This window comes from Heterocephalus glaber, unplaced genomic scaffold, assembly GCF_053883595.1.
Source record: "Heterocephalus glaber isolate CG9 unplaced genomic scaffold, H.glaber_assembly_v1.0 deba00001481, whole genome shotgun sequence".
In the NCBI taxonomy this organism is placed as follows: Eukaryota; Metazoa; Chordata; class Mammalia; order Rodentia; family Bathyergidae; genus Heterocephalus; species Heterocephalus glaber.
In genome coordinates this window covers 49,141,048-49,164,303 of record NW_028258317.1, presented here as the reverse complement: position 1 = coordinate 49,164,303, position 23,256 = coordinate 49,141,048, and the positions used below count along the sequence as shown (strand labels likewise).

The window sequence follows — 23,256 nt, the reverse complement described above, 5'->3', positions numbered from 1 at the left end:
GTCATCTTGGGGCAGTTTGTTGTGTTTAATCCTTCAGTTTTGGCAAAAGTGGAAGAATGGTATTTTGCATTGCCTCTCTGCCAGTGAGGACATTTTCAACTTACTTACTTATTTATTTATTTCCGGTTGGGGATTGAACTCAGGACCTTGTGCTTGTGAGGCAGGCACCGCACCACTGAGCTGAATCTCTGGCCCGACAGTCTCATTTTAAATAAAACAAAGAGGGTCCTATACCTGGCAGGTATAGAATATACATGAACCGAAGGAGCCTAGTTGTTTGGTCTAATTTTTTTTTTTAAACAAGCTGGATGTTCAGATTTTTATGTGACATATTCCAGCTTATCAGTGTTAGCAACCTGTTCAAACAGAAGAAAATAAATGAAACAAACACTTAGCCAAGCCTTAAAGGTACCCAGCCAGTATAGTAGAAAGACGGCCTGAAGCCAGAAGTATTTCAGCTCTAGACACCTGGTAGTGCCATCTTGGAAAAAGCAGTCATTACCTTCTGTTTCCAGTGGATATCTGTGTTCTGAATTTAGTATGAAGAGAGCAGTATAGTCATGAAATCTGTAATAGCTGTATGACTCAGTGTCAATAAAAGGAGTATTGGATGAGGAGACACAGGATCCAAGGGGTCGATCGACCATTTTATTCTGGGTGCTAGGTTCCTTCCTTGTAAAAGGGTGACTTGGAAGCACATGTCCTTTGAGGAACATTGTTGCTTCAATGTCCCATTATCACATGGCGTTTCATGTGCTCTGTCAGGCATGAGAAATAGTTCATCTGTTGAGGTACATTTATCTTCAGGAGCATCACGGCACATTTTGTACCCAATGTGGGTTCTTTGCTCTTCCACTCTCCCACTTGCCTGTTGTATTTCCCCTTCCTCACCACATGTTGGTCCTTCCTCTTGTGTTACAGATTCGGTGGAAATACATGATCGTGGACGAAGGCCACCGAATGAAGAATCACCACTGCAAGCTGACTCAGGTCTTGAACACTCACTATGTGGCCCCCAGAAGAATCCTCTTGACCGGGACCCCATTGCAGAATAAGCTCCCTGAACTCTGGGCCCTCCTCAACTTCCTCCTCCCTACAATTTTCAAGAGCTGCAGCACATTTGAACAGTGGTTTAATGCTCCATTTGCCATGACTGGAGAAAGGGTACTTCTCTAACTTTTGTTTCTTTCCCTACTCCATGACAATGAAGTCAAAGGGCCTGAAGCTAAGAACACTGGAGCCACAGAGAACTCACAGAGTGGTTATAGTGTTGCCTGCTTTATGAAGCCAGTCAGTGGGTAGATATGGTCTCGTCCCAGGATTATTTTCCCCTCTGAACCTGGAGGTGTGGGAGGGGCATCCTAACTCCCTTGCCTTTTGCTAGCATGTTCCCCAGGCCCCTAGAGAATGCTCCTAACTGGTGGAACACTTAACCACAGTGGCTACCGGGAAGATGAACATGGATATATTTGTTGAATTAATTGAACCAGACTAACTCCACTAACTGAATAAAATCCCTAAAACAAATCTTTCCTTGTTATAAACTTAGACTTCCCCTCAAAGTGTTTCTGTAAAGAGTTTGTATGTAAAACCAAACTAGCTTACTTGGAATTTCCTGGATACGTTTTTTTTTTGTTTTTTTTTGTTTTTTCTGGTTTTAGTATAAGCCTTCATTTCGTGCATACAGAAATATTCCTGAAATGCTAGAGTAGCCATTTTCAAATTTAATATTCCTTCAGGTGTCTTCTCTTAGAGCACACTTAGGAGAAAACTAGTAGTTCCTTAACTTCTGAAATGAAAAGCCACTAAATGTGTTAGGAACATTTATGTTTAAATTCTTTGGCTCTTTAATCCTGAGGTACCTTATAGGCACACTTGCCATCTGTAGATAGTTCATTGGCTCTCCCATTTGTAGAAAGTAATGTCAACTGATTCTGTCCCCTGGAAGTTCATAGAGGAAAGGGAGTGGGAAAAGTAGAGGATTTTCTAATTAGGATGAAACTTGCACAAAATCAGGACAGAGGAAAAAAAAGGAGTTACAAAAGAGCTTACGGTATGGAGGGACTTAGGGACCCACCAGCGTGAACAGGACCTACTCTGTGCTTCTTCTTTTCCTTTTTCAAGCCCCTGTTCTCTCATTACATTTCTTTTTTTTTTGGTTCCCGGGATTGAACTCAGGTCCCTGCGCTTGCGCAGCAGGCGGCGAAACCACTGAGCTAAATCCCCGGCCCTCTCATTACATTTCTGAAACAACCAAAGTCAAGGTCTAACTGAAGTCTTCAACTTGAAGAAGGAGCACATTAACTATTATTGTCCTTTCTCTCCTATCTCAGTGTTCAATGAGGATTTTTTCATTGTTTGGTTTGTTTTGCTGTGCTAGAGACTGAGCCCAGGGTCTGTTGAGTCATGCAAGCTAGGCAAGTGCTCCACCACTGAGCTACACTCTCAAAACCCCTCCATTATTTTTTAAGTTTTATTTTGAGAAAGGATCTTACTAGGTTGTCTAAGCTGGCCTTGAATTTACAGTTTTACTGCCTAAGCCTCCCATGTAGCTGGGATTACTAGTGTGTGCCACCACACTTGGCCCTTCATTTGGTCTGTATTTCCAGTAACGTACCATAAAATCTGGGGCTGCTAACACTACTGATCTAGAACTAGGTTTCTGCACCCTTTTCCAGAGAATCCAGCAGTAAGACAATGACAAGCATTTAGAGTGGGCAGATGGGAAAACAATTTGAAGGTGTGCCTGCATAAGCCTGGTTTTAATGCATGTAAACTTTCATTTATGTATGGAAACACACAAGTATACGTAATGCTTTATTGTCTGAAACATCCTTTAAAAAACCCAAATTCAGTGGCCAGGGATTTAGCTCAGTGGTTTCGCCGCCTGCTGCGCAAGCGCAGGGACCCAAGTTCGATCCCCGCTACCAAAACAAACAAACAAAACCCCAAATTCATCTAAGGTTCCTTTGTAGGTGGACTTAAATGAAGAAGAAACCATACTGATCATCAGGCGTCTTCACAAGGTGCTGAGACCATTTTTATTGAGGAGATTGAAGAAAGAAGTTGAATCTCAGCTTCCAGAAAAAGTATGAGGTTTTGTTTTGTTTTTCTGTTTGAGACAGGGTCTCACTATGAAGTCTGGATAGCCTTGAACTTGCTATGCATCCCAGGCTGGCTGGAACTCAGTCTTCTTGCCTCACTTTCCTGAGTGCAGGGACTACAGGCCTGCAAAAAACATGTTGCAAATTCTAAGGTTGTGAGACTTTTAGTTTACTCGTGCAAATGCATTTGAAATGCCTGATCCTAAAATTGTATTTCTGAAATAGCAAGCTTACGTATTAGTTACAGGTATCTTGAAAATATCCTAAAGTGCTTTTTTGTATGACACATCTGGAGAGAAAAGGGAAATTGCAGCATTTTCAACCTGGTTCTCAAAAGCTTTTGGGAAGATTTTACAAAATTATCAAACTCATTGGGTCACATGGCATTGTAATTTTAGATTTTTAAAACTTTACTATTCTTACTGAGTTCACTATTGCAGGTGCTGCAAAACTGTCCTTCTTGTAAGGCAAATATGGATTTGAGTTTAGGACTTGTGTCCTTATTGAAGGCCATAAGAAGTATCTGCCTTGGCCCGGGGATTTAGCTCAGTGGTTCTGTCACCTGCCTGAAAAACACAAGGTCCCATGTTCAGTCCCCAGTACCAAAAAAAAAGAAGTATCTGCCAGAGTTCCTGGAAGTTTATGCAAATTTGAATGTTTGTGATATCATCACCATTCTGATAGTAAGTGAAAGATAGTTTGTGCAGATTATAGGCACATCATCTAATTATTCTGGGATATGGCTTTTCTCCTGCATCATAAAAATTAAATTCCTGTTAACGTTTTTTTCAGACTGCTCTTTGGAAATTGAGTTTCCAGTGCTTTTAGAATGTCTTTTAAGTCTTAGCTCCATAGTTTGGGGTTGTATTTGAGTATTACTTTAATATGTATCTCATCATATTTTGGAACTATGCACATTTGAAGTCTAAATTGCATTCTCTTAAAGATAGTCTATTTGTCACATGAGATATTTTTGAGTTTCTTTAGAGGAGCCAATTCTTAAATGTCTTATATTTGCATGATTGTGGTTTTTCTGGGTAACTACTATTTTTGGACAGATTGGTTCATCCTGTTCATTTTAAAATGGGAGTTGGCAAGAGGGTGTACAGAGTTGATCACTTTGCTGAGAATTTTATTCCCTAATCCCTTATTCATTAATAGAATAAAATTCAGAATAAAAGTGTTTGTACCATGTTTATCATATTAAAAGGCTAAATATTTAAGTATTTTATTTTACTGGTGAATGCATCTTGGGGATTGAGTGCTGCTGCCATTCCTTTGACTTCCTGAGGGCTTCACCTCTTTGAGTAACACCCATTTTGTTCAAGTTGAAGTTGAGTTTAAGTTGAAACATTAAACTGGTGAGTGTTTGCCGTGGTCACGTGGCTACCTTGGTCTCCTTCTTGGCTGTTGCTGTGGTCCTGCAAGTTACAGAGATGGAATGGTAATAATTTTAGAATGTCCCCAACCTCCTTTTTTTTTTTTTTCTTTACAAGAGACATAAAATGAAAGATAATCAACCGAAGCCCTTCATTTATTCATTTCATGAAACTCCTTAATCTTGTTTATTCATTTTAGGACTGGCTAATATAGATTGATCTTAAAAACACATTATAGGTTAAAAACACATTACAGGTTAAAGGTGTGCTCTGTTTTAAGAAAATCCCTTGCAGAAAATCCAGACATTCAGAGCATAAAGATTATGGCATGGTCAGTTCTATCACAAAGGAATTCTTCGCTTCACTAAAATATTTACCCCATGGTTCTTTCTACAAGAGAGCTTCCTGAGCACCCTTGAAGGATAATAAACTTGAGAAAATGTACTTGCTTGCAGATTGTCAAGAGTAAGTTTCCTGCGTAAAAGTACTTGTGCTCTTTATAAGGCGTATCATATTGGAGGGGTGTACAATAATCTGTGTGTAGCATTGTTTATGGACACCTTTAGAAGTATTCATTACCTTTAAAGATAACTGTGTTACCGTCCTGAAGGCATCTTGGGTGTGGAAACCATGGCCTCTGTCCATCAGTGGACCTGGGTCCCCAGTACATCGCTCATCAGTTATACATGAACATAGCAAGTCATTTAACCCAAAAGGTTCTCAGAGTTCTTATCAGTGAATTGAAAACATGTATCTGCCTCGCAGAATGAGGATTAAGTGGATGTAGTGCTCATAACATTATGCCAGGCATGTTGCTTACCGACAAGTGACACATACTCCTACTATACACCTTACTCCTACTTGTGTTGCTGCTTTTATTGTTAATGGGAGCTGCACTCTCTTACTTCACATTTTTTCTCACTGTTCTCTTGTCTTTGTTGTGCTTCCTGTGGCCCACTTACATCTCTCCCGTGTGAGGGTCAGTCAGTCTGTTTGTGTACCATATGTGGCTATTTTGATGTGGTTTGACCAGTGTTCATGCTGTACCTTTTCTACCTTGGTAGGATTTTTTTCAGCTAGGGAAAGCTTTTAATTGTCATTCTTGAAGGGAAGGAGGTTTCTTTTCCCCAAATCTGCTTATAGCCATCAACAACATGTATGACTTACTTGACCTGTAAGAGAATCCATAAAGGAATCCTAGAGGATGGCAGAAAAAGGCTAATACCTCCATAGCAATTACTCTCAAATGTTTTTGTAAAAAAGAGTCAGGGAAATTTTTTTTTTATATCCTGTGTGTTAATTTACACATAGTAAAATTCACTCCTCATATATAGTTCTGTGAGTTTTGACAAATCATAATTATGCTATCCATGTCTACAACCAAACCACAGAACAGTTGTATCACCTACCCTTCCAACATTTCCCTGGTGCTGCTCTTTTAGTCAAACCCTCCATCAGCTCTTAGCTTCATGGTATCACTGTTCTGCTCTCCATTCCTAAGGTTTTGTCTTTTTCAAAATGTAATGAGTGGAATCAGGCAATATGTAATATTTTATATCTGGTTTCTTTCATCCAGTGTCATGTGTTTGATTGAGAATCATCCAAGTCACTGCACTTATCAACAGTTGGTTCATTTTTATTGTTGGACAGCGTTCTGCTGTATGGATATACTTTAGCTTGTGTATCCAATTACTTGGGTTGTTTCTAAGTTTTTAAGACTGGATATAGCTGCTATAAACACTTGTGAAGATAGAGGTTTTTGTGTGAGTGTAGCTTTTCATTTCACTTGAGCAATCACCTAGGAGTATGAGGGTCAGTTGGATGGTCAACTGTCCAACCTTCTAAGAAGCTTGGTTTCTGTTTTCTCTACTGGCTGAACTGCTTTGTAGCTCCATTACCAAGGTGTGGGAGCATTCCAGTTCCTCCACATTTTCATTGGTACTTGGTATTGTGAAGTTTTAAAACAAATTTTTTTTTAGCCATTTCGGTAGATGTGTGGTGGTATCTTTTAACTTAATTTGCATTACTCTAATGTCTAACCTGGTAGATCGTCTTTATATGTATTTCCTTCTGGTGAAACTAAAGCAGGTATAGGAAGGCCACAGTTTGTTAAATGCATCATTGCTGCATAAGAAAAGTAGTTTCAGTATTAGGCTAATGGAATACCAATGAGCAAGGGCATATATTGTGCCCATCCACTACCACCACCAACAACAATCTGCTGGCATGAAGTCCATTGCTCACACACTGGAAAGAATGCCTGTTCATAGGAAAGGGACTATGTAAAACAACTTAAGCTAAATGAAAATTGATTTTTCCTTTCTTTTGGAAAAATTGATTTTTCGATTTAGCTCCCATTTGAGGTTGTCATTGCTGAGTCTCCCCTTGCTTAATTCATATCATCTAGAATTAACGATGCATATTGCTGTGTATATATTGACGTCTAAAAGTACACATCTAATGTGAGGTTAGCAAGAGATTGGACTACCTGAAATCTGTCCTGATTTTGATATAATTTGCATGAGATACTTTAAGAAGGTTTCTTTATATGAACAGTTTTATATTCTTTATATAAAAGCTTGGAATGCTTAATATGAATAATCGTTACCACTGCTCCTCTCTCATGTCACAGGTTCCAGAACCTGGCACTTTCATAAATTGAATCATATTTTTAAAAAATCTCAGTTCACAGGGCTGAGGATTTAGCTCAGTGGTTCCACCACCTGCCTCGCAAGCACAAGGTCCCAAGTTAGATCCCTGGTACCAAAAAAAAGAAAAAAATCTCAGTTCACAAAGTGGCCATACTGTACATCACATATAGTAGTCTAGGGTCATTGTTCCAATAATCAGCCCTTTTGGAACAGAAATTATAAATGAAGAGCAGCATGCAGGCAGAAACTATGAATAAAACTCAGATCTTTCTACTGTTGTATAGGAAGAGATTCTTGGCCAATATAATCACCAGATTTGCACACTTATAAGGAACAGTTTGTTTATTAACATCACATTTTTAGGAGATAATTATTTTATATTTGAATAAATCTCCCATGCCTAACTTCTTGGAGGAATCATCCCCATCAAGAAGTCATACATTTCCCTTCCTTCAGCATTTGTACATCTTGAGGAACACTCACATTCATGCTTTAATTAGGTGCCATCACATTTTGGGGGACTGGACTCAGACCCAGCTGGGTTGAAGCTAGCACCTACTATGGAGACTTCTCTCATCTCCTTTCTGTTGGTCTGTATGTCTACATTAGGATCGTTCCGTCTGCTCCTTTTCTCAATCCATACCTATCACTTGCCTGCTGTCTGCTTTATCCTGTACTGGTGCTGGGTGGAAGGTGCAGGGGCAACCCCAGAAAAGGAAAGTGTGGTGGTGGGAGGAGTCAGCCAGTGTGGCCTTGGAGATGAGTTCTGCTCACACCAAGTGTTGGTGTGGCAGTGGAGAGCAACATCATCCAACCTAACCGCAGGAATAATCGAGGCACTAGAGTGTTTGAGGGCAGGAGTCTCCAGAGTGTGTACATAGGGGTGTGTCCAAGTGCTCACTAGTAATCCCTTGGGGAACAATAATGCTAGTACAACCATGTATATTTATTTTTCTCTTAAGAATAAAAAAAACGGTGTATTAATATTTAACATGCAGATTGACACTGATTCCCACATAGCATGTGTGTATGTCAGTCAGATCGCACTCCTGGGAGAGACTGTGTGCGCTATTCCAGGGGAAGTGTGAGCAGGAACCTGTCCTCTTGGAGAATCAGCCTGTTCAGTCGCACTTGCTGCCTGGCTCCTTTGCTTTCTGCCTTTTGGCGGCTTTGTGGGTTTTCTCGACCCCAGACACATTAGGAAGATGTGCTGTGGCATGTCTTCCTTATACAGGAACGTCATCAAACAAGCTTTGTGACCAACTTCCTTGAGGGAAGTGAAAGGGAAAATCAGTTTTAGTGGATAGGATGATTGGGGAAGATGTTAGGAGGAAGAGCCTTCAAACACAGTAGGATTTAGAACGAAGCCCTAAGACTAAGGCCATCCTAGTTTGCAAGAAAAATGAAAAACCAAAATAGTGCGGAGTTGTTGGAGGGGGTTCCTGGAGCAAATGTAAAATGCAGTTGTGAAGCTGATGACAATGATTGTCACGTGTATAAAACCAGCTTCTGTTATTCCACAATCATGCCAGAAAAGAGGTTAGGGTGGCTTCACCCGCCATGACTAGCTTTCAGGTCCCGTAGGGGAACTTGTCTCTCTGCTGATGTGGCCATCGTGAGGACGCTTGGCATTGTCTCCAGGGAGCTGTTATGCACACCTCCTGCCCCCCGAGCTCCCTTTCTTCTAGCTCTCAGCAATAGCTCAGTGATGGGCAGGGTGTGAGTATTCGGTCCTTAATTCTGGATCTGCCATCACCTAATGCAGCTTTTAAGGAGCATCACTTATGTCTCCCACCTGCAGAAAAGTGTGAACAAGGCAATAGGGAGGCCCAGGGGAAGGTGAGCATGAACGGTTAGGAAGCTCGAAGGGACTCCTTGGTCACCCTTAGTGGGCAGCTTATAAAAAGGGACTCTGTTTCAAATCTTAACTTCACCATAGCACAACGATTGCTTTGGGCCAGTAGATGAACCTCTCTGATGCTCAGATTCTTTGTCTATAAAATGAGAAGGCTTAATGTGACTATTTTGAGCTCTCGTATGTGTTAAATGAGAAAAGGTATGTGTGGTATTTTGCACAGGGCTTGACATGTAGAAAGAGCTCAGAAATATTGGCCCTTGATGTCATTTTACCATTATACTTGCTAAAAAAGTCTGAAGTTGTTTAACATTTTTCTTCACTATGATTAAGCTTCACTGTGAGTTCTGAATTCTTGAGAAAGTAGGATAGTGATTATTTCACAATTCATATGTACATGAAAGCATCATGTTGTATACTTTATGTAATTTTTGTCAGTTATATTTCTAGGAAGCTTCAAAAATAGTGTTTTTGAAAAATAATAAGTATTTATGGGCCGGGGATTTAGCTCAGTGGTTCTGGTGCCTGCTTCACAAGCGCAAGGTCCCAAGTTCGATCCCTGGTACAAAAAAACAAAAAAACAAAATAAAGAAATAAGTATTTATAAAGGAGTGGTACTTTAAAGGTATAGCATAATCAAAATTGTCCAACACAAAAGGCATACTTACGAAGTGTATACTTATTTATTAAAATTGGAGCGTTGATTTTCCTCCCTACAAAGTCATTATATACTAAAGCAGAATTTTGGTGGATTATTTGCTCTTCCTTCCTGCAAAAGAGCAAGCCTTTTCTAATCTGACTTGATTGATCAAAACAAGCTGTTCACCCTGGCCAGATAGTTTCCTTCTAAAGTAAAAATTGAATGAATATGCAGCAATCTTCATCTGTGACCTCTTCTCTCTGGCCCTTAGCGCTAAAAATAACCTGATCATTTTCACCAGTTTATTAAACATTAGGCAGCTTACTGATTTCCTTTTAATTACGTTCTACAGATTTCTAGACATTAATCTGATATTTATTATGAAAATAGCACATTTGTGTGTTTGGGGTTTTTAAATGAAAACAGTAGGAGGAAATAATGAAGGGAGATTTTATGCATTAGGAGTATGATAAAGCATTGCAGGTGTATGGTAAACCGGAGGCATGTGAATTCCCTTCGACTGTTTTCAGATGGACTTTGCAGTGTTTCAACAGGAAGCATAAGAGGCCTTGTCCTTTCTGGATGGCTGTAAAGTTCTGTCCAATTAGGGATTAATTCCTCTCTTTCAACTGTTATCCTCGCCACATTGTATCCTGTTATTTGTCAGGAGTAGAAGTTAATGACGGTCACCCTAGGCCTACTCTAAGTGTCACTTTAATAAAGCTGATAGTGGGGGCACCTACACATGACCAAGGAAAGAAAGTTATTTGAAAAAAAAATGATGAGCTATAGGGCAGTCTCTGTTTTTTCTAGTACTGTTCTGTTCATGTAGAGGGTGATGTACAGTAGTTAAGAAGAAGGAGTACAGAAACATTCTCAGGGCAACCCACTTTCCAGTCCCCCTTCGGTCTCTCTCAGGCAGAAGCCATCATCTTTCTCTCAACACATTCTTCCTACAAAAAAACAAATTTCTCAACTGATCAGTTTTGAGTGTGAGCAGTTGGTAAGTCTCTTTCAAATATGGAACCAAGTGGAGAAATTTTAGAAAACATGACCCTAGCTTCAGCCTTTTAAGAGTCTCACCATTACCTTGGTGCCTGAAACAGTGAAGATCCTATCTGTTCCATAAACCTGTCCCATCCACCACCCCTGAATCCAAGAAGGGGAAACAGGTGCCTTCTCAACTCCAGGAGTGCTGCCAGCAGCCTTGTCTCAAACTGTCTTAAAACGGCACTTCCCCCTCCTGCTCCTACCTGCCTCCTGTTCTCTCCCATCAGGTTGAATATGTGATCAAGTGTGACATGTCAGCTCTACAGAAGATCCTCTATCGCCACATGCAGGCCAAGGGCATCCTCCTCACAGATGGCTCTGAGAAAGATAAGAAGGTATGTTGCAGAAGCTGGCACAACTGAAGGTACCAGGACACATCCGGTGCCATGGCACTGACTGTTTCCGGGAAGTGTCCTTGCTAATGCCAATTCATGAAAGTAAACGACTGGTTCTTTTTGTAGCTATCATAACTGCCAGAGGAAGCCTCTAACCTGCTACCTGCACAGGGCAGAAGGGAACAGGGAGCACGTTCTTGTTACCAAAAGACTCAGCTCTGTTCACGTCAGTTCTGCAGGAAACACATTCTGCTGAAGTGTTGTGTGGCATTTTAGAAAGTTTTAAAATCTATTTCACTCTCAGGGCATCTGTTCTATGCTCTGTCTTCCAGAATCCTAGGGAGTAGACAGTCATGTCACAAAGCTAGCACCTTGACTTAATTCTTCCAGATTCACTTTTTCTGTAGGACAGGCTATCCTAAGAAGATGTTTTATGTAACTAAAAAAAGGGGAACTTTGAACTAGAAGGTGTGTAGGCAGCTGAGAAGACCTACAGCCCTTTGTCCTTTCTAGAAGAAGCCTTTTATTGATCAGTTGATTGATCGATTGGCAGTACTAGGGTTTGAATCCATGACTTGGCCCATGCTAGGCAATTACTTCCACTAGGTAGATAGACCCTCCTCAAGCCCTCAAGCCTAGTTTTTAAAAATTGGAAACAGTTGATCAGTGAATAATGAGTGCTGTTTGTGTCTTCCCATTTGTTCTCAGGGAAAAGGAGGTGCAAAGACTCTTATGAACACTATCATGCAGCTGAGAAAGATCTGTAATCACCCCTATATGTTTCAGCACATTGAGGTAAGTCAGTGTCCTGTGCTTTGGTCCTGATTGGGGTAATCCTATTAAGGGTGGTTTATAAAACAAAAGCAAAAAGCTAAAATAGGCCTAGAGCATGAGCATAGAAGTCAAAACAGCGTGATCTCCGAGTTCTCCAAGCAGAATTAACACACATGACATTTTGGGATCTGGATTATTATTGGTAGCAAGCACCTTAGCATCTGAAATTTTATAACTTGAGAGTTTAAAGTAGTGAGAAAAAGGGTGTGAGCAGGGCTGATTATGTGGGCTCGGGTAAGTACTGTGAATTACCTTGTTATAGTAGGAGCTCTGAAATTGAAGATAATGATAAATACACCTAGCTTTCTCAGAAGGATGCTATGAATAATATTAAAATAATGCATTTATAAATATTGAAGAGAAAGATGTTCTTTAAATATTTTGCTTGTGAAAGGCACTGGCTTTATTCTGTGCCTTAGATTATAGTTTTCCTGTCTTCTTTCCATCATGATGATGTAAATTGGCTTTTATTCTAATGTTCAGATCTCTAGAAAGCTGGGTTTAGGGGCAAGGACATTTTCTGCTTTGTTCTCTATGTAGGAGAAGTTTGCTTCACTACTCCAGTAGGGGCACTTGGCTGGAGCAGGAATGAAAAGGAGCTGCAGTCGCTGAGTCCGTTTTTCAGTGTTGCTGCCGAAGCCCATAGTCCTGGGAGCAGTTATTTGCCAGTGTAGGGCCAGCTTTCTACGGAAAATTCATCAAGAGATGGAGAGGAAAATTACTGTAGGGATGCAGTATCTGCACCAGTTTGTTTTAAAATAATAAATAAAACCTTTATAAAAGCAAAACTTAATCACAGGATAAAAATTGAAATATTTTTAATTTTGCATATTCTTTTTTCCTCCCTTATTTTGGGCAGTTGTGCCTGTTAGGTCAGAGTATATATTTCACACCCTCTCCATATACTAGTCCTGTCTCAACTGTACTGGGTCATTAGAAAGCCTTCCAGCTCTGCTGTGGCCTTTGTGTCCTTGAGAGAGAGTATCCACAGATGCAGGGGAGAGGGTCCACAGATACAGGGGAGAATACAGGAGACAGTATCTGTGCGCATAGGTGATAGTATCTGTCAGCTTAAGCAAACACTCCAATAGGACACTGTCGCTGTGACCTGGGGTGAGTCACTCAGAATCTCCCAGCTGTAGTCTGCTTGATTTGTAGTGCGAGGATAATAATTGATTATGAGAGTGGCAGGTAGATTAACTTTTAATAATGTACAAAGCGTCTTGTAAACTACCATGTTTGTGAATCAGTGCTGAGTGTATGTTGGGTGGGGGGAGCTGGGAAAAATATATAATGATGAAAAGGATTGGGGTCCTATTGCCCACCATCCCATTTTTCTGGAAGACAGCTTTAAGACATTTAATCTGACCAATAGAAGGCTTTGGGGGGCTTTACAATTAAGAAAATTTCAGTCTTACTGCAATTTGGGTATCTTAAGAAAAATTCCCCTTTGAAACATGCTGGGCTGTGTCAGGAAGGAAGGGAGAGAGGATGACCTCTCCTCCAGCTTCTGTCGGGAGCACTGGCAGGGCTGGGGTCATGAAGGAAGCTGAGCTCAGGAACAGGCCTGCCAGTGCCTGCCTGTTTATACTTTCAGCAGCATTTAATAGAAAGGCAGGCTCTGATTTTCACCTGTTTTAACAAACAAAGCTTTGAGGAGCCTACTCCTAGAAACAAGAGTCCCGGAGTTACTGGAGAATCCACTGGCAGGTCTAAGATGCTCTGTGCTTCTATTTTGTTCTGTTTGCTACACAGTCCTTTGCAGATACCAGATCATCCCAGAAGGTCAGTCTGAATATTGTTCTCCCTGCCTCCCTGGAAACCTTCAATCTGGAGAAATGGAAGCACTGGTTTTTTGGGGGGGTTTTTTTTGGTACCAGGGATCAAACTTGGGTCCTTGAGCTTGTGAGGCAGGCGGCAGAACCACTGAGCTAAATCCCCAGCCCCAACAGCACTATTTTTTAAATGATGCTGAGCCCTAATCTTCTCACGGTCCATGGACGCATAACATTGCTTTTGTTTTCCCAGCCCTGCTTATAGACAGTGGCAGAACCTAAAAACGTAGTAAGGGATGGCTAGAGTGGAGAGTAGAAGCGTGATTCTAGAAGGCGGCGTGGGGTTTTGTCCATTGAACTTCTGTGTCACTTTTGCCACAGGGTGCCGCTCTGAGGGGTTGGAGCCTGCCACTGGCGATGAGCATATTTGAGAGTAGAGCCCAAAGGGAAAGATATGGTCCCCTTCGAGGAAAGGCTGCAGTGAAGAGCGAAGCAGAGAAGGGGCAGCTGGTGGCCATTGTGAAAGTGTGACTTGCTCGTCACCCCTGTTTCCATAAAGTGGGAATAGAGAAATCTCAGAGGGCAGCCCAACTTTTCTTCCTCTGAATCAGTAAGGAGGGGGTTAAGTAATTCTGTATTTCAGCAGTGGAAGCCGGACACTGAGGATAGAACACCTTTAAGGCCTTACTTGTAAAGGGCAAAAAAGCACAGCATGGAAGGGCTGTTAGGGATGTCACTAAGAATGACATTATGTAAGCCCTGCTATTTTTTATTGCGTTATTTTCTGCTTTACATTTATGTTTCTGTGTTAATCCTGAGTTGCTGGCACTTAGCTCTTGCTCTAGCTTAGACTCTCAACTCCTTATGTGGGGTGATCCCTAGGAAGAACTACTGGCTCAGCCCTGGGCCCACGAATGCTCAGTCACTGTCAGACCAGTGAGCTGGGCTCTCATCTGGGAGACCAGAGACAAAGAAACTCACAAGATCTATTTCTGGTGGAACAAAAATCTGACCTCAAAGACACTGAGTTTCTGGTTCACTAACAATCAGTATTTTCTTATTGTTTTATTATTTTGTCTCCTTTATTCTCTAGAAATACATAGGGTGACCTCATTAAAAGAGAAACTACTAAGCTAAAAATCACACTTTTAAAGTTACTTTCTTCTCTCTTTTTTACAGGAATCCTTTGCTGAACACCTGGGCTATTCAAATGGGGTCATCAATGGGTAAATCTTAAGTTTTTTCTTTCAAAATATAGTACTATTGGTCATACCTGAACTCTTTCTTTATAAAGTGTTTTCTAGTACGAAAGTAAGACTGTGATCTCCTTAGCCCTTTTTGCTTCTCAGCAGAAGACCCAAAGTTGTTAAGAAAATGATGCCAACATTCTCCTTTTACTTTACTGGCATAAATTACTGCTTGCCTTGAGGAAGTGGGCTACTCCGAGGACATAGATCTCACTTAATAGACCTAACAGTATCCTGATGTTCTGAAACGTTGCTGAAGCCTGAGGGTTTTTAATTCTAACCAAAGGTGTAGCTTCGGCTTGAAGAGAATTTATCTTATTAAATTTCATGTTGATCTTTAACATTCACGTGCAAGGGAGGAAATGTCTCATTTGTTACCAATGTGTTCAGTTTTAGAGTCATTTGTTATAGAGTACGGCCTACATAAGAAGGGTTTTTCATTAGTAGTGACCACGAAAGAGAATCATGTCTTGCAACAACAAAACGATGAAGCAGGTCCTACCAGCAAGTCTGTTGTGTTTGTTTTGCACCAGGGAAGATGTATTAGTGGGATAGAGGGCTCCTGGTTGGATCCCAAAGGCCGGCAGGGTTACTGGGCAAGAGGGGAACTGCAGCTGGTGCCAGAGCAGTGTCAGGGACCCCTTCCCTCTCCCTAGCTCACTTCCCTTTGGGTCTGAGGGTCACCCCTGCTCCCAGCAGCTGGACCAATGTTTCAGGATGAAAAGAGGACCCAGGGGGTACAGTTCTCAGAGCAGGGGATGGACAGCAGGAAGACATACATTCCAAAATGTATCTTTTAGGAATAGTATATACTGTGACATAAATTCAGCAGCCCAGGGCTACATTTCAGTGTTGTGGGCCGCATTTGCACCGGCAAGTTCTCCAACCGATAGCAATCCTAAGATTAAGTTTTAATAATGTGTAACATTTACTGACGGAAGGAAAAAAGGGGCTAATTATGGAGGAGAAGGGCCCTGCCTTAGCCTTTCTCTGTATGATAGCTTCGTCTCCGTCAGCTGCCTTCGTATTTTTGACTTGAGCTGCTGCAGAAAGACGGGGTTCTAGTCCCCTCCCCAGGCCACGTGGACAGTGTCCAAGGTGACGTGTAAAACCCAGCCAGCTCTGCATAAAACACAGCACTGCTTGTCCGTTGCACCAAAACCCAGAACACTGAGTGTTCCCCTCTTCTCTCTCTCTTCTCCTGGCCCGGTTTCCCCCCTATTTCGGGTTAAACACATTAGCCGTTAGTGTTTTCCGTTTCTCGCACTTAGCAGGCTCCTTTACCCTCAGGGCCTTCGCACATGCTCTTTCCTTTCCCTGGAATCTCCTCCTCTCTGCTCCTTATCCCTACATTTTCACCTGGATGCCATTTAACTCATTCTCTCAAGTTTTAGCTAAAATGTTATCTCTTCAGGGAGATCACCCCTCATGCTTTAAACCAATGACTGGGAATCATTTCTGTAAAGGGTCAGATGACAGTACTCAGCTTTGCAGCCATAACATGTCTGTTACACCCATTCAGTTTGGCCAATGTAGCTTGAAAGCAGAGGGGCCAAACAACAAGTGAGCATGGTTGTGTTCTGATAAAACTTTATTTATAACGAGGCAGCAGACCAGGGCCAAAGTTTGCCCAACCTCACTCGAATCTACAGAAGGTGGCATGTATTGCTATGGGTCCTCTCATTGTAACTTGGTATTTTTATTTATAGTATTTAGCACATTTTACAGTTATTCATTTTGTTTATCACTATACACATGCCTAGTATTGTGCTTGGTATTGCACCTAGTAGGTGCTCAATAAGAATGTGAATGAATGACAATGAATTGTGAGTACCCTAAATTAACAATTTTATATACTTAATAGAGAGTTAAAGGCAAAGAGAAAGAAAATCGAATGAGAGAGACCCTGAAAAGTATTAGGTGCACAAAAGTCTTTCCTTTTCATTCTAGAATCTGCCATCAACCTAGCATGGAAAATACACCCTTTATGGGTTTGATATAAATATATTTTCTTTCTTCAATAAATACTCCCATTGTTTTGGAGTTGGCATTCATTCATTGATTCCACAGTTCCTTACTGAATGTTTACTATGTACAAGGCACTATGTGAAAAAATCAGAGCGCTACTGGATCCTTCAGGAAGACAGCAGTAATACTGTCTTCTTGTTTTGCATTTTTGGGTTCAGGGCTGAGCTGTATCGGGCCTCGGGAAAGTTTGAGCTACTTGATCGTATTCTGCCAAAACTGAGAGCGACTAATCACCGAGTGCTGCTTTTCTGCCAGATGACGTCTCTCATGACCATCATGGAGGATTACTTCGCTTTCCGGAACTTCCTTTACCTGCGTCTTGATGGTAAGTGCAGAAGGTGTTAGGCTCAGAAGCCATGTGACTGAAAAATGCAGAGACGGTGGCACTTAGAACCAATCTCAGCCAAAGAGGAGGAGGAAAACTGAAGAATTGCCTGGAAGGGTGGGTGCACGTTTTCTAGATGGCAATTTTTATATCCTCTAGCTTTAAAAATGTTGACATCATGTGCATAGTTTATCTCACTTACAAATCAACACAGATGAATTCATCATCACTTATGAATCCCATAATTGAACAAAACTGGAGTTTTTAAGTCCTCCTTGCTCTTAGAATCAGCTCTTACCAATTCATGTAGAGTATCTTGACAAGCTTTTAACTCTTTCTGTGGAGACATACATTCAAGGATAAAGGCTTTGTTCCTTTAGTAGTAATGTAATACGTCATTTGTGATTATATTTGTTACTAAAGCCTCTCTTTCTAAATAGGCTATATCTACATGTTATATAATGACATGTAACCTCATTGTTTCCTGGATTTTGCAAACTGTATGAAGTACTTACCTGATTTTAAGAGTGAAATTTAAATACCATGTCCTAAACATTCACAAGCAGATGTAAATGGAAGAAACAATGAATTTAAGGATGATTGCTCAAATACATTTATTATTTGGACACAGGCCATAATATTTTTGAGATTAATGATATCCCAGTCTTGATACTATGGCAGGGGATAATGTGCTCCATGAGTGGGAAGCAAGAATAGGAGCTAATTGACAGGCAGGATGCATTTAATCCCTGGCTACAAAGAACACCATACTGCTAATACCTGTTTGTATCTAATGCAACATTAATGTTATTGTTAAGTGAACAGGAAATTTAAAGTTTGTTCTAATAGAAGGTTTTGTTTTATTTTCAATTCAACATTTTGTCCCCATTTGCCCTTGGAAATATACCAAACTCAGACTTGCCAAATGTTTGCTTCCTTGAGCTCTTGGGTGAATTCTGTCTGCCTACCTCTCCCAGAATTATTAATATATTTTTTTGGTACCGGAGATCGAACTCGGGACCTTGTGCTTGTGAGGAAGGTGGCAGAACCACTGAGCTAAATCCCTGGCCTGTATTATTAATTTTTAGATTAACTATACCGTCTGACAGACATGATAATTTTAAAACTACCTTATCTCTCCCCTCCAAAGTCCCTGAGTATTGATGATTAAGTAAACATTCATTTTGAATTCATAGATGGAGTCATATTATCCAGTCTGTCTCACTTGTCACACCCCCTGCTTGTTTCTTCCCTTTGACTGGACCCCTCGCTTCCTGTCAAAACGGAGCTCAGACTTTTCCTTCCTCATGTGACTCCTCTCAGATTGAAGGCAGCCAGGCTTGATGTCCCCTGGATTTCTAACCTCCCCCCCACCACCAGGTGTCCTAGTAACTACTATTTGCTACTTTGTGGCATTTCACTTTGAATCTCACCTCTCTGAGGACTGCCGCCTGAGAATATTTGAATCTATAAAACTGATAAGTGATTTTCTTGAAGCAAATCATCAGTGTTTCCTTTCCAGTTTGAAAGATTCTCTTTAATGGTCTGTCTGTTGTTGTCCTTGTTGTTATTAATAATAATAGTCCTAACAGCCAACACTATAAGCAGGGTACCAGACAAAGCACTTTGTATGAATTATTTATTTCCTCAAGAAATAAGGTATTGTTATCCCTTTTCATCCCTACTATTACGATTTCTGATTGAGAAAACAAAGATAAATGATAAAACCAGGTTCTAACTTGGATTTCTTTTATTCCAAATTAGCTCAGTTTTAGCACATCTAGTGAGATACACTTCATCTCTGTAGTGACGTTTTAATAATGATTTTGAACTTATGTAAAGTTATTGAACTAATTAATTGAAAACAACTGGAAACTAGAAATACAAAATGAATGGGCCACTCCCTGTTCTGCTATCAGAGCCCTTACTGTTAGGTGGAAAGAGAAAAAATAAGTTCCCTGAAGTGTTTCAGATGGCTTGAGAAGGCTGTTCTGGCTTCTACCTGAAACAGTAGCCATTCATTCTGGGAGTGGAAAAAAACTACTGAACAAACAATCAGTACACAAATGGATAAATCAGTATGCACCCTTCCGAGTACAACTCCCTCCCCACTGCCACCCCCAGTCTACCACCGAATTACCCTAATGTCTGCAGATTTTCCTTGCTGAATTTGATGCCTCAGATTTTTACTTCAGGGGAGAAGAATGACTTGTTGAAAGCTGAGCAATTATTTTCTGCAAAGATTATGGTTACGTGAAATAATTTCACTACTATTCCATTATTGGTTTTGTTGTTATTGGAAATGATTCTTGAATGAGAGCAAGTGGTAAAGTTTCATCCCAGAAGGTTACATTTTCCAAGAGCAGCTTAAACTCAGTTAAAATTGGTGATCATAAAAGTCTAGCACTGTATTCCTTCTGGCAAATTCTGTAATTTTCAATGAAATTGCCCTTGCTATTACTTCTATTCTTTTAATTGGTTGTGTTGTACATCAAAGTCTAAAAGACTTTGAAACTGATGCTAATGCCAAGCACATCAAATACTGTGCACCTGCAAGGAGATTTTTCTTTGGACAAACTCACACATGGTAGTTTGAATTTCCCCGAGGACTGCTGAAAAGATTGCCGATGATTGGCAAAGATCTTGACTTGGGAAACTTTGACTAATGGAAATAATAATCCAGGAAATTTTGAACCTTGTAATAAATGCTATAGCTTTTCGTGAAAAGTGATTGAATCTTTGTTTGTATTATAATGTGCCAGGTTTCCAGCCATTTACATAGTTTAACTAAACATCAGATATATGGTCAATCTCTTTGTTTAAAGTAGCTACATAGGGCATGAGGACTCCTTTGACTAAGTGATTTTTTTTTTTTTTTTTTGGTACCAGGGATCAAACTCAGGGCCTTGCACTTTTGAGGCAGACGTGGTGCCATTGAGCTAAATCCCCTGGCCCGACTAAGTAATTTTGTCATTTCTGTTTTTCAGTGCTTTGTTTTGCATTTAAGGTTATTTTATCCAAAGTAGGCATATTCCTAGTTTTATTGATATCTTAATACATGTGATCATTAATGGATTATATCTCAGTTGGCTAAAACTGTTGAATTTCCACCCTCAGAGTACATGAGATACACAATTTTCATATCTATCAGAAAACAGATGTCATTAGCTCTGGAAACCCTACCCTACTCTTTGTCCATTTTAGAAGTTTTTTTGGGGGTGTGGCTTTTCATTCAGCTTAAACCAACAAGTAAAGATAGGTACCATCAATCCACATGAGTGATTTTTTTTTTAAAAAAAAGAATTTTGCATCTGGTAAGGCAATATAGAGAGAAGGTTTCATAGCAGAAAAAAATTATGCCTTCCTTTTAGCATCCTGAAAAAATAGTTCATGATGATTTTGGAAAGGCAGTTGAGAAAGTAAAAGGAAAAAGATTTCCACATGTCCGAAAACTCACTGAACAAAGCACATTAATGCTCCTCCTCCAAATTTAAATTCCTATAATTCATTGTGGCAATTCACCAAACAAAAATTCTAATTCAGAAAGTAAACTGAGCTTCAGGAATGTTGCTTTGTTAAATGCAGAGCCCACAAAAGCCCTGGTTCCTAATCTCCATTTGCTGTATGTAGGGAATAGATTTTCCTTCCTCCTCAGGAGGATACTTGTTATTTTTACTAAATGTGAAAAGCAGATTCCCCATGTTTGTGAACTTGACCCTCATCCGTAACTTGATTCCTTTAGCTGGAGTCACTTAAAATGCTTTAATCATCTGAAATAAATTACTGCTATATTTTCATCCTTAAAAAAAAGGACAACACATAGAAATAATATTTGTCTAGCAGCCATGCGGGGTGTATTGTATAACATGTATTTTTCCCAGCAGCCTGCAGGCTTTTTTAGAACTCAGCCTGTATACTTTTCTAGTGAAATACATTCAGATGGAATACTGATGGATTTTGTTTTTGTGTTTTTCCCTTCTACAATGCATTCTGTGGCAGAACTGAGTAAATACATAACAGATGGATAGTAGGTGACCGAATGGCTAACTTGGAATGCAAGTAAGCCACACTTAAACCAGAGTAAGCCACACTCTGATACGGACGCTCTGTTCCGATTCCCTGTTTTGAAGCCCTCCTCAGACTCTGGTGTGAGTCCCCCCAGGTGTCTGAGCCTCTGCTGTGTGTGGTGGGCTAAAGTTCAGCATCTTCTGAACCCAACGGCAGGATGTTAACCTAAGAAACAAACTAACAGATTCTCTTTATTATTATGGCTTCAGGTCTTGCTAGGAACAGTTAGAAGTATTCATTCACATTTTACCTTTTTAACCCTACCATATTCAGTAGCAATCCAAATGGTAAAGTAGTAGAAATCAACTTTCCTTTTGTTTTCACTCTCGGGGTGTAAGTAAGTCCTTGCCCTAATACCTATAAGTGAAGTTGTTTTAAGCCCTTATAATAACTGTTTTAGGCATGCACGTGTATGTGGGGTTTTTAAAAAATTTTATGTGATATTTTAAAGCACGGAAGTAGATCCAGGAAATGTTTTCATTAAGTCTTGGATTAGGATAAGAATGTAGAATTTGTAAAGTTGCAAAAGTGGCCCATCGTAAATATTTAAACAATCTTTCCTTTTTTTTAATTGCAAAACATTGGAAGTTCTTTTCAAAAGGACAGGAACCCTGGGATTACCTCACTGATGTTAAGAGGATGCTGGATATATTTTTCAGGCAAGCTGGCCTTTTTGGCCGGGTTTTCTGCCATTTTCATGCAGGAGTTAATTGGCAAATTTATTTTTCTTATCCCCTCAGGCACCACCAAGTCTGAAGATCGTGCTGCTTTGCTGAAAAAATTCAATGAACCTGGGTCCCAGTATTTCATTTTCTTGTTGAGCACCCGAGCAGGAGGCCTGGGATTAAACCTCCAGGCGGCTGACACAGTGGTCATCTTTGACAGCGACTGGAACCCGCATCAGGTGTGTGTCTGACGCAGGCACAAGGCCTCCCCCTGGCAGGGACTGAATGGTGCTCACTTCATTGTTCACATTTATAGGACAGGGCAACTTCTAAACACCTAAGCAGTTTCCAAAGGAAAAATGAAGGCCAACCAATTATTATGGCTGTTTCTCATCTCCTTTGGAGCATAGACTCTACAGTGCCCTACACATGGGAAGGTTGGGGTAGAAAAACTCAGTTTCTGCTAAGTTTGAATCCCTATCTCCTGGTATTGCCGAAAAATTACACCTGGTGCAGGACAGAGCAGAATTTCCCAGGGGCAGGGATGTAGCTCAGAGGTGGAGTAGGAGCTTCACTCACACAAAGCCAAGTTTTCGATCTCCAGCACTAAAAATGAAAAAGTTCGCAGATAATAACAAGAACAGTAGAGACCAGCGCTTACTGTACCCTTATTCTGTGCCAGCCTTTTCCTGTACATTGCTTTGATCAGGTTTTACAGCCACTCTGTCAAGTAGTTGATCAACTGTTTGCATCTTTACAATCAAGGAAACAATCCTAGGCAGATTAGATAATTTCCTCAAGGTCTAACAGTTCGTATGATACTTCACCTTATAGTTTGTTTAAAGTCACCAGTAAAACATATTCCATGGAGCATCTATCATTGTTAGCTCTTTTTACCAGGTAAATATAGAGTTATCCTTATGATGGAGTACTTAGAAGACTTAAATAGACAATTAAATTCATCCTTTAAGGCACTGCCTTTCCAGCCTGCTAGTGAGACACTGGGTAGAATGATAGGCATCAGGATTGGATTCCTCTTAGAAGGAATATTGGATTCAAGCTAGTGAAATGGAACGTGCAGTGAACATGTGAATGTGAATTCTGTATCCACTTCTTCTGGGCTCCTCACTCAGCAAGGCTCTCCTCATCAGTAACACTGACTGTCTCGTGGGCTTACTGGGAAGATGAAGAGGAAAGGCCTCAAGAAGGCGTTTCTGGCCAGTGGTAGAGTTCAGGGGTGCATTAGAATTATATTTTTAAACGTATATGCACCTGCTTCCTGTCCCTTCCACTGCACCCC

General features: G+C 40.5%; 1 protein-coding gene across 15 annotated transcripts in view; it reads left to right on the top strand.

Moving 5' to 3' along the window:
• The window catches only part of Smarca2 (SWI/SNF related BAF chromatin remodeling complex subunit ATPase 2), a 226,474-nt gene that overhangs the window by 75,927 nt on the left and 127,291 nt on the right, over positions 1-23,256 (top strand). For all 15 annotated transcript variants that reach the window (XM_087184038.1, XM_087184033.1, XM_087184034.1 and 12 more), the window contains exons 18-24: positions 922-1,164; positions 2,976-3,089; positions 10,907-11,014; positions 11,723-11,809; positions 14,803-14,849; positions 17,057-17,223; positions 22,032-22,195. In XM_087184038.1, the coding sequence (XP_087040164.1) occupies positions 922-1,164; positions 2,976-3,089; positions 10,907-11,014; positions 11,723-11,809; positions 14,803-14,849; positions 17,057-17,223; positions 22,032-22,195 (930 nt within the window). The remainder of the gene's footprint in view (positions 1-921; positions 1,165-2,975; positions 3,090-10,906; positions 11,015-11,722; positions 11,810-14,802; positions 14,850-17,056; positions 17,224-22,031; positions 22,196-23,256) is intronic.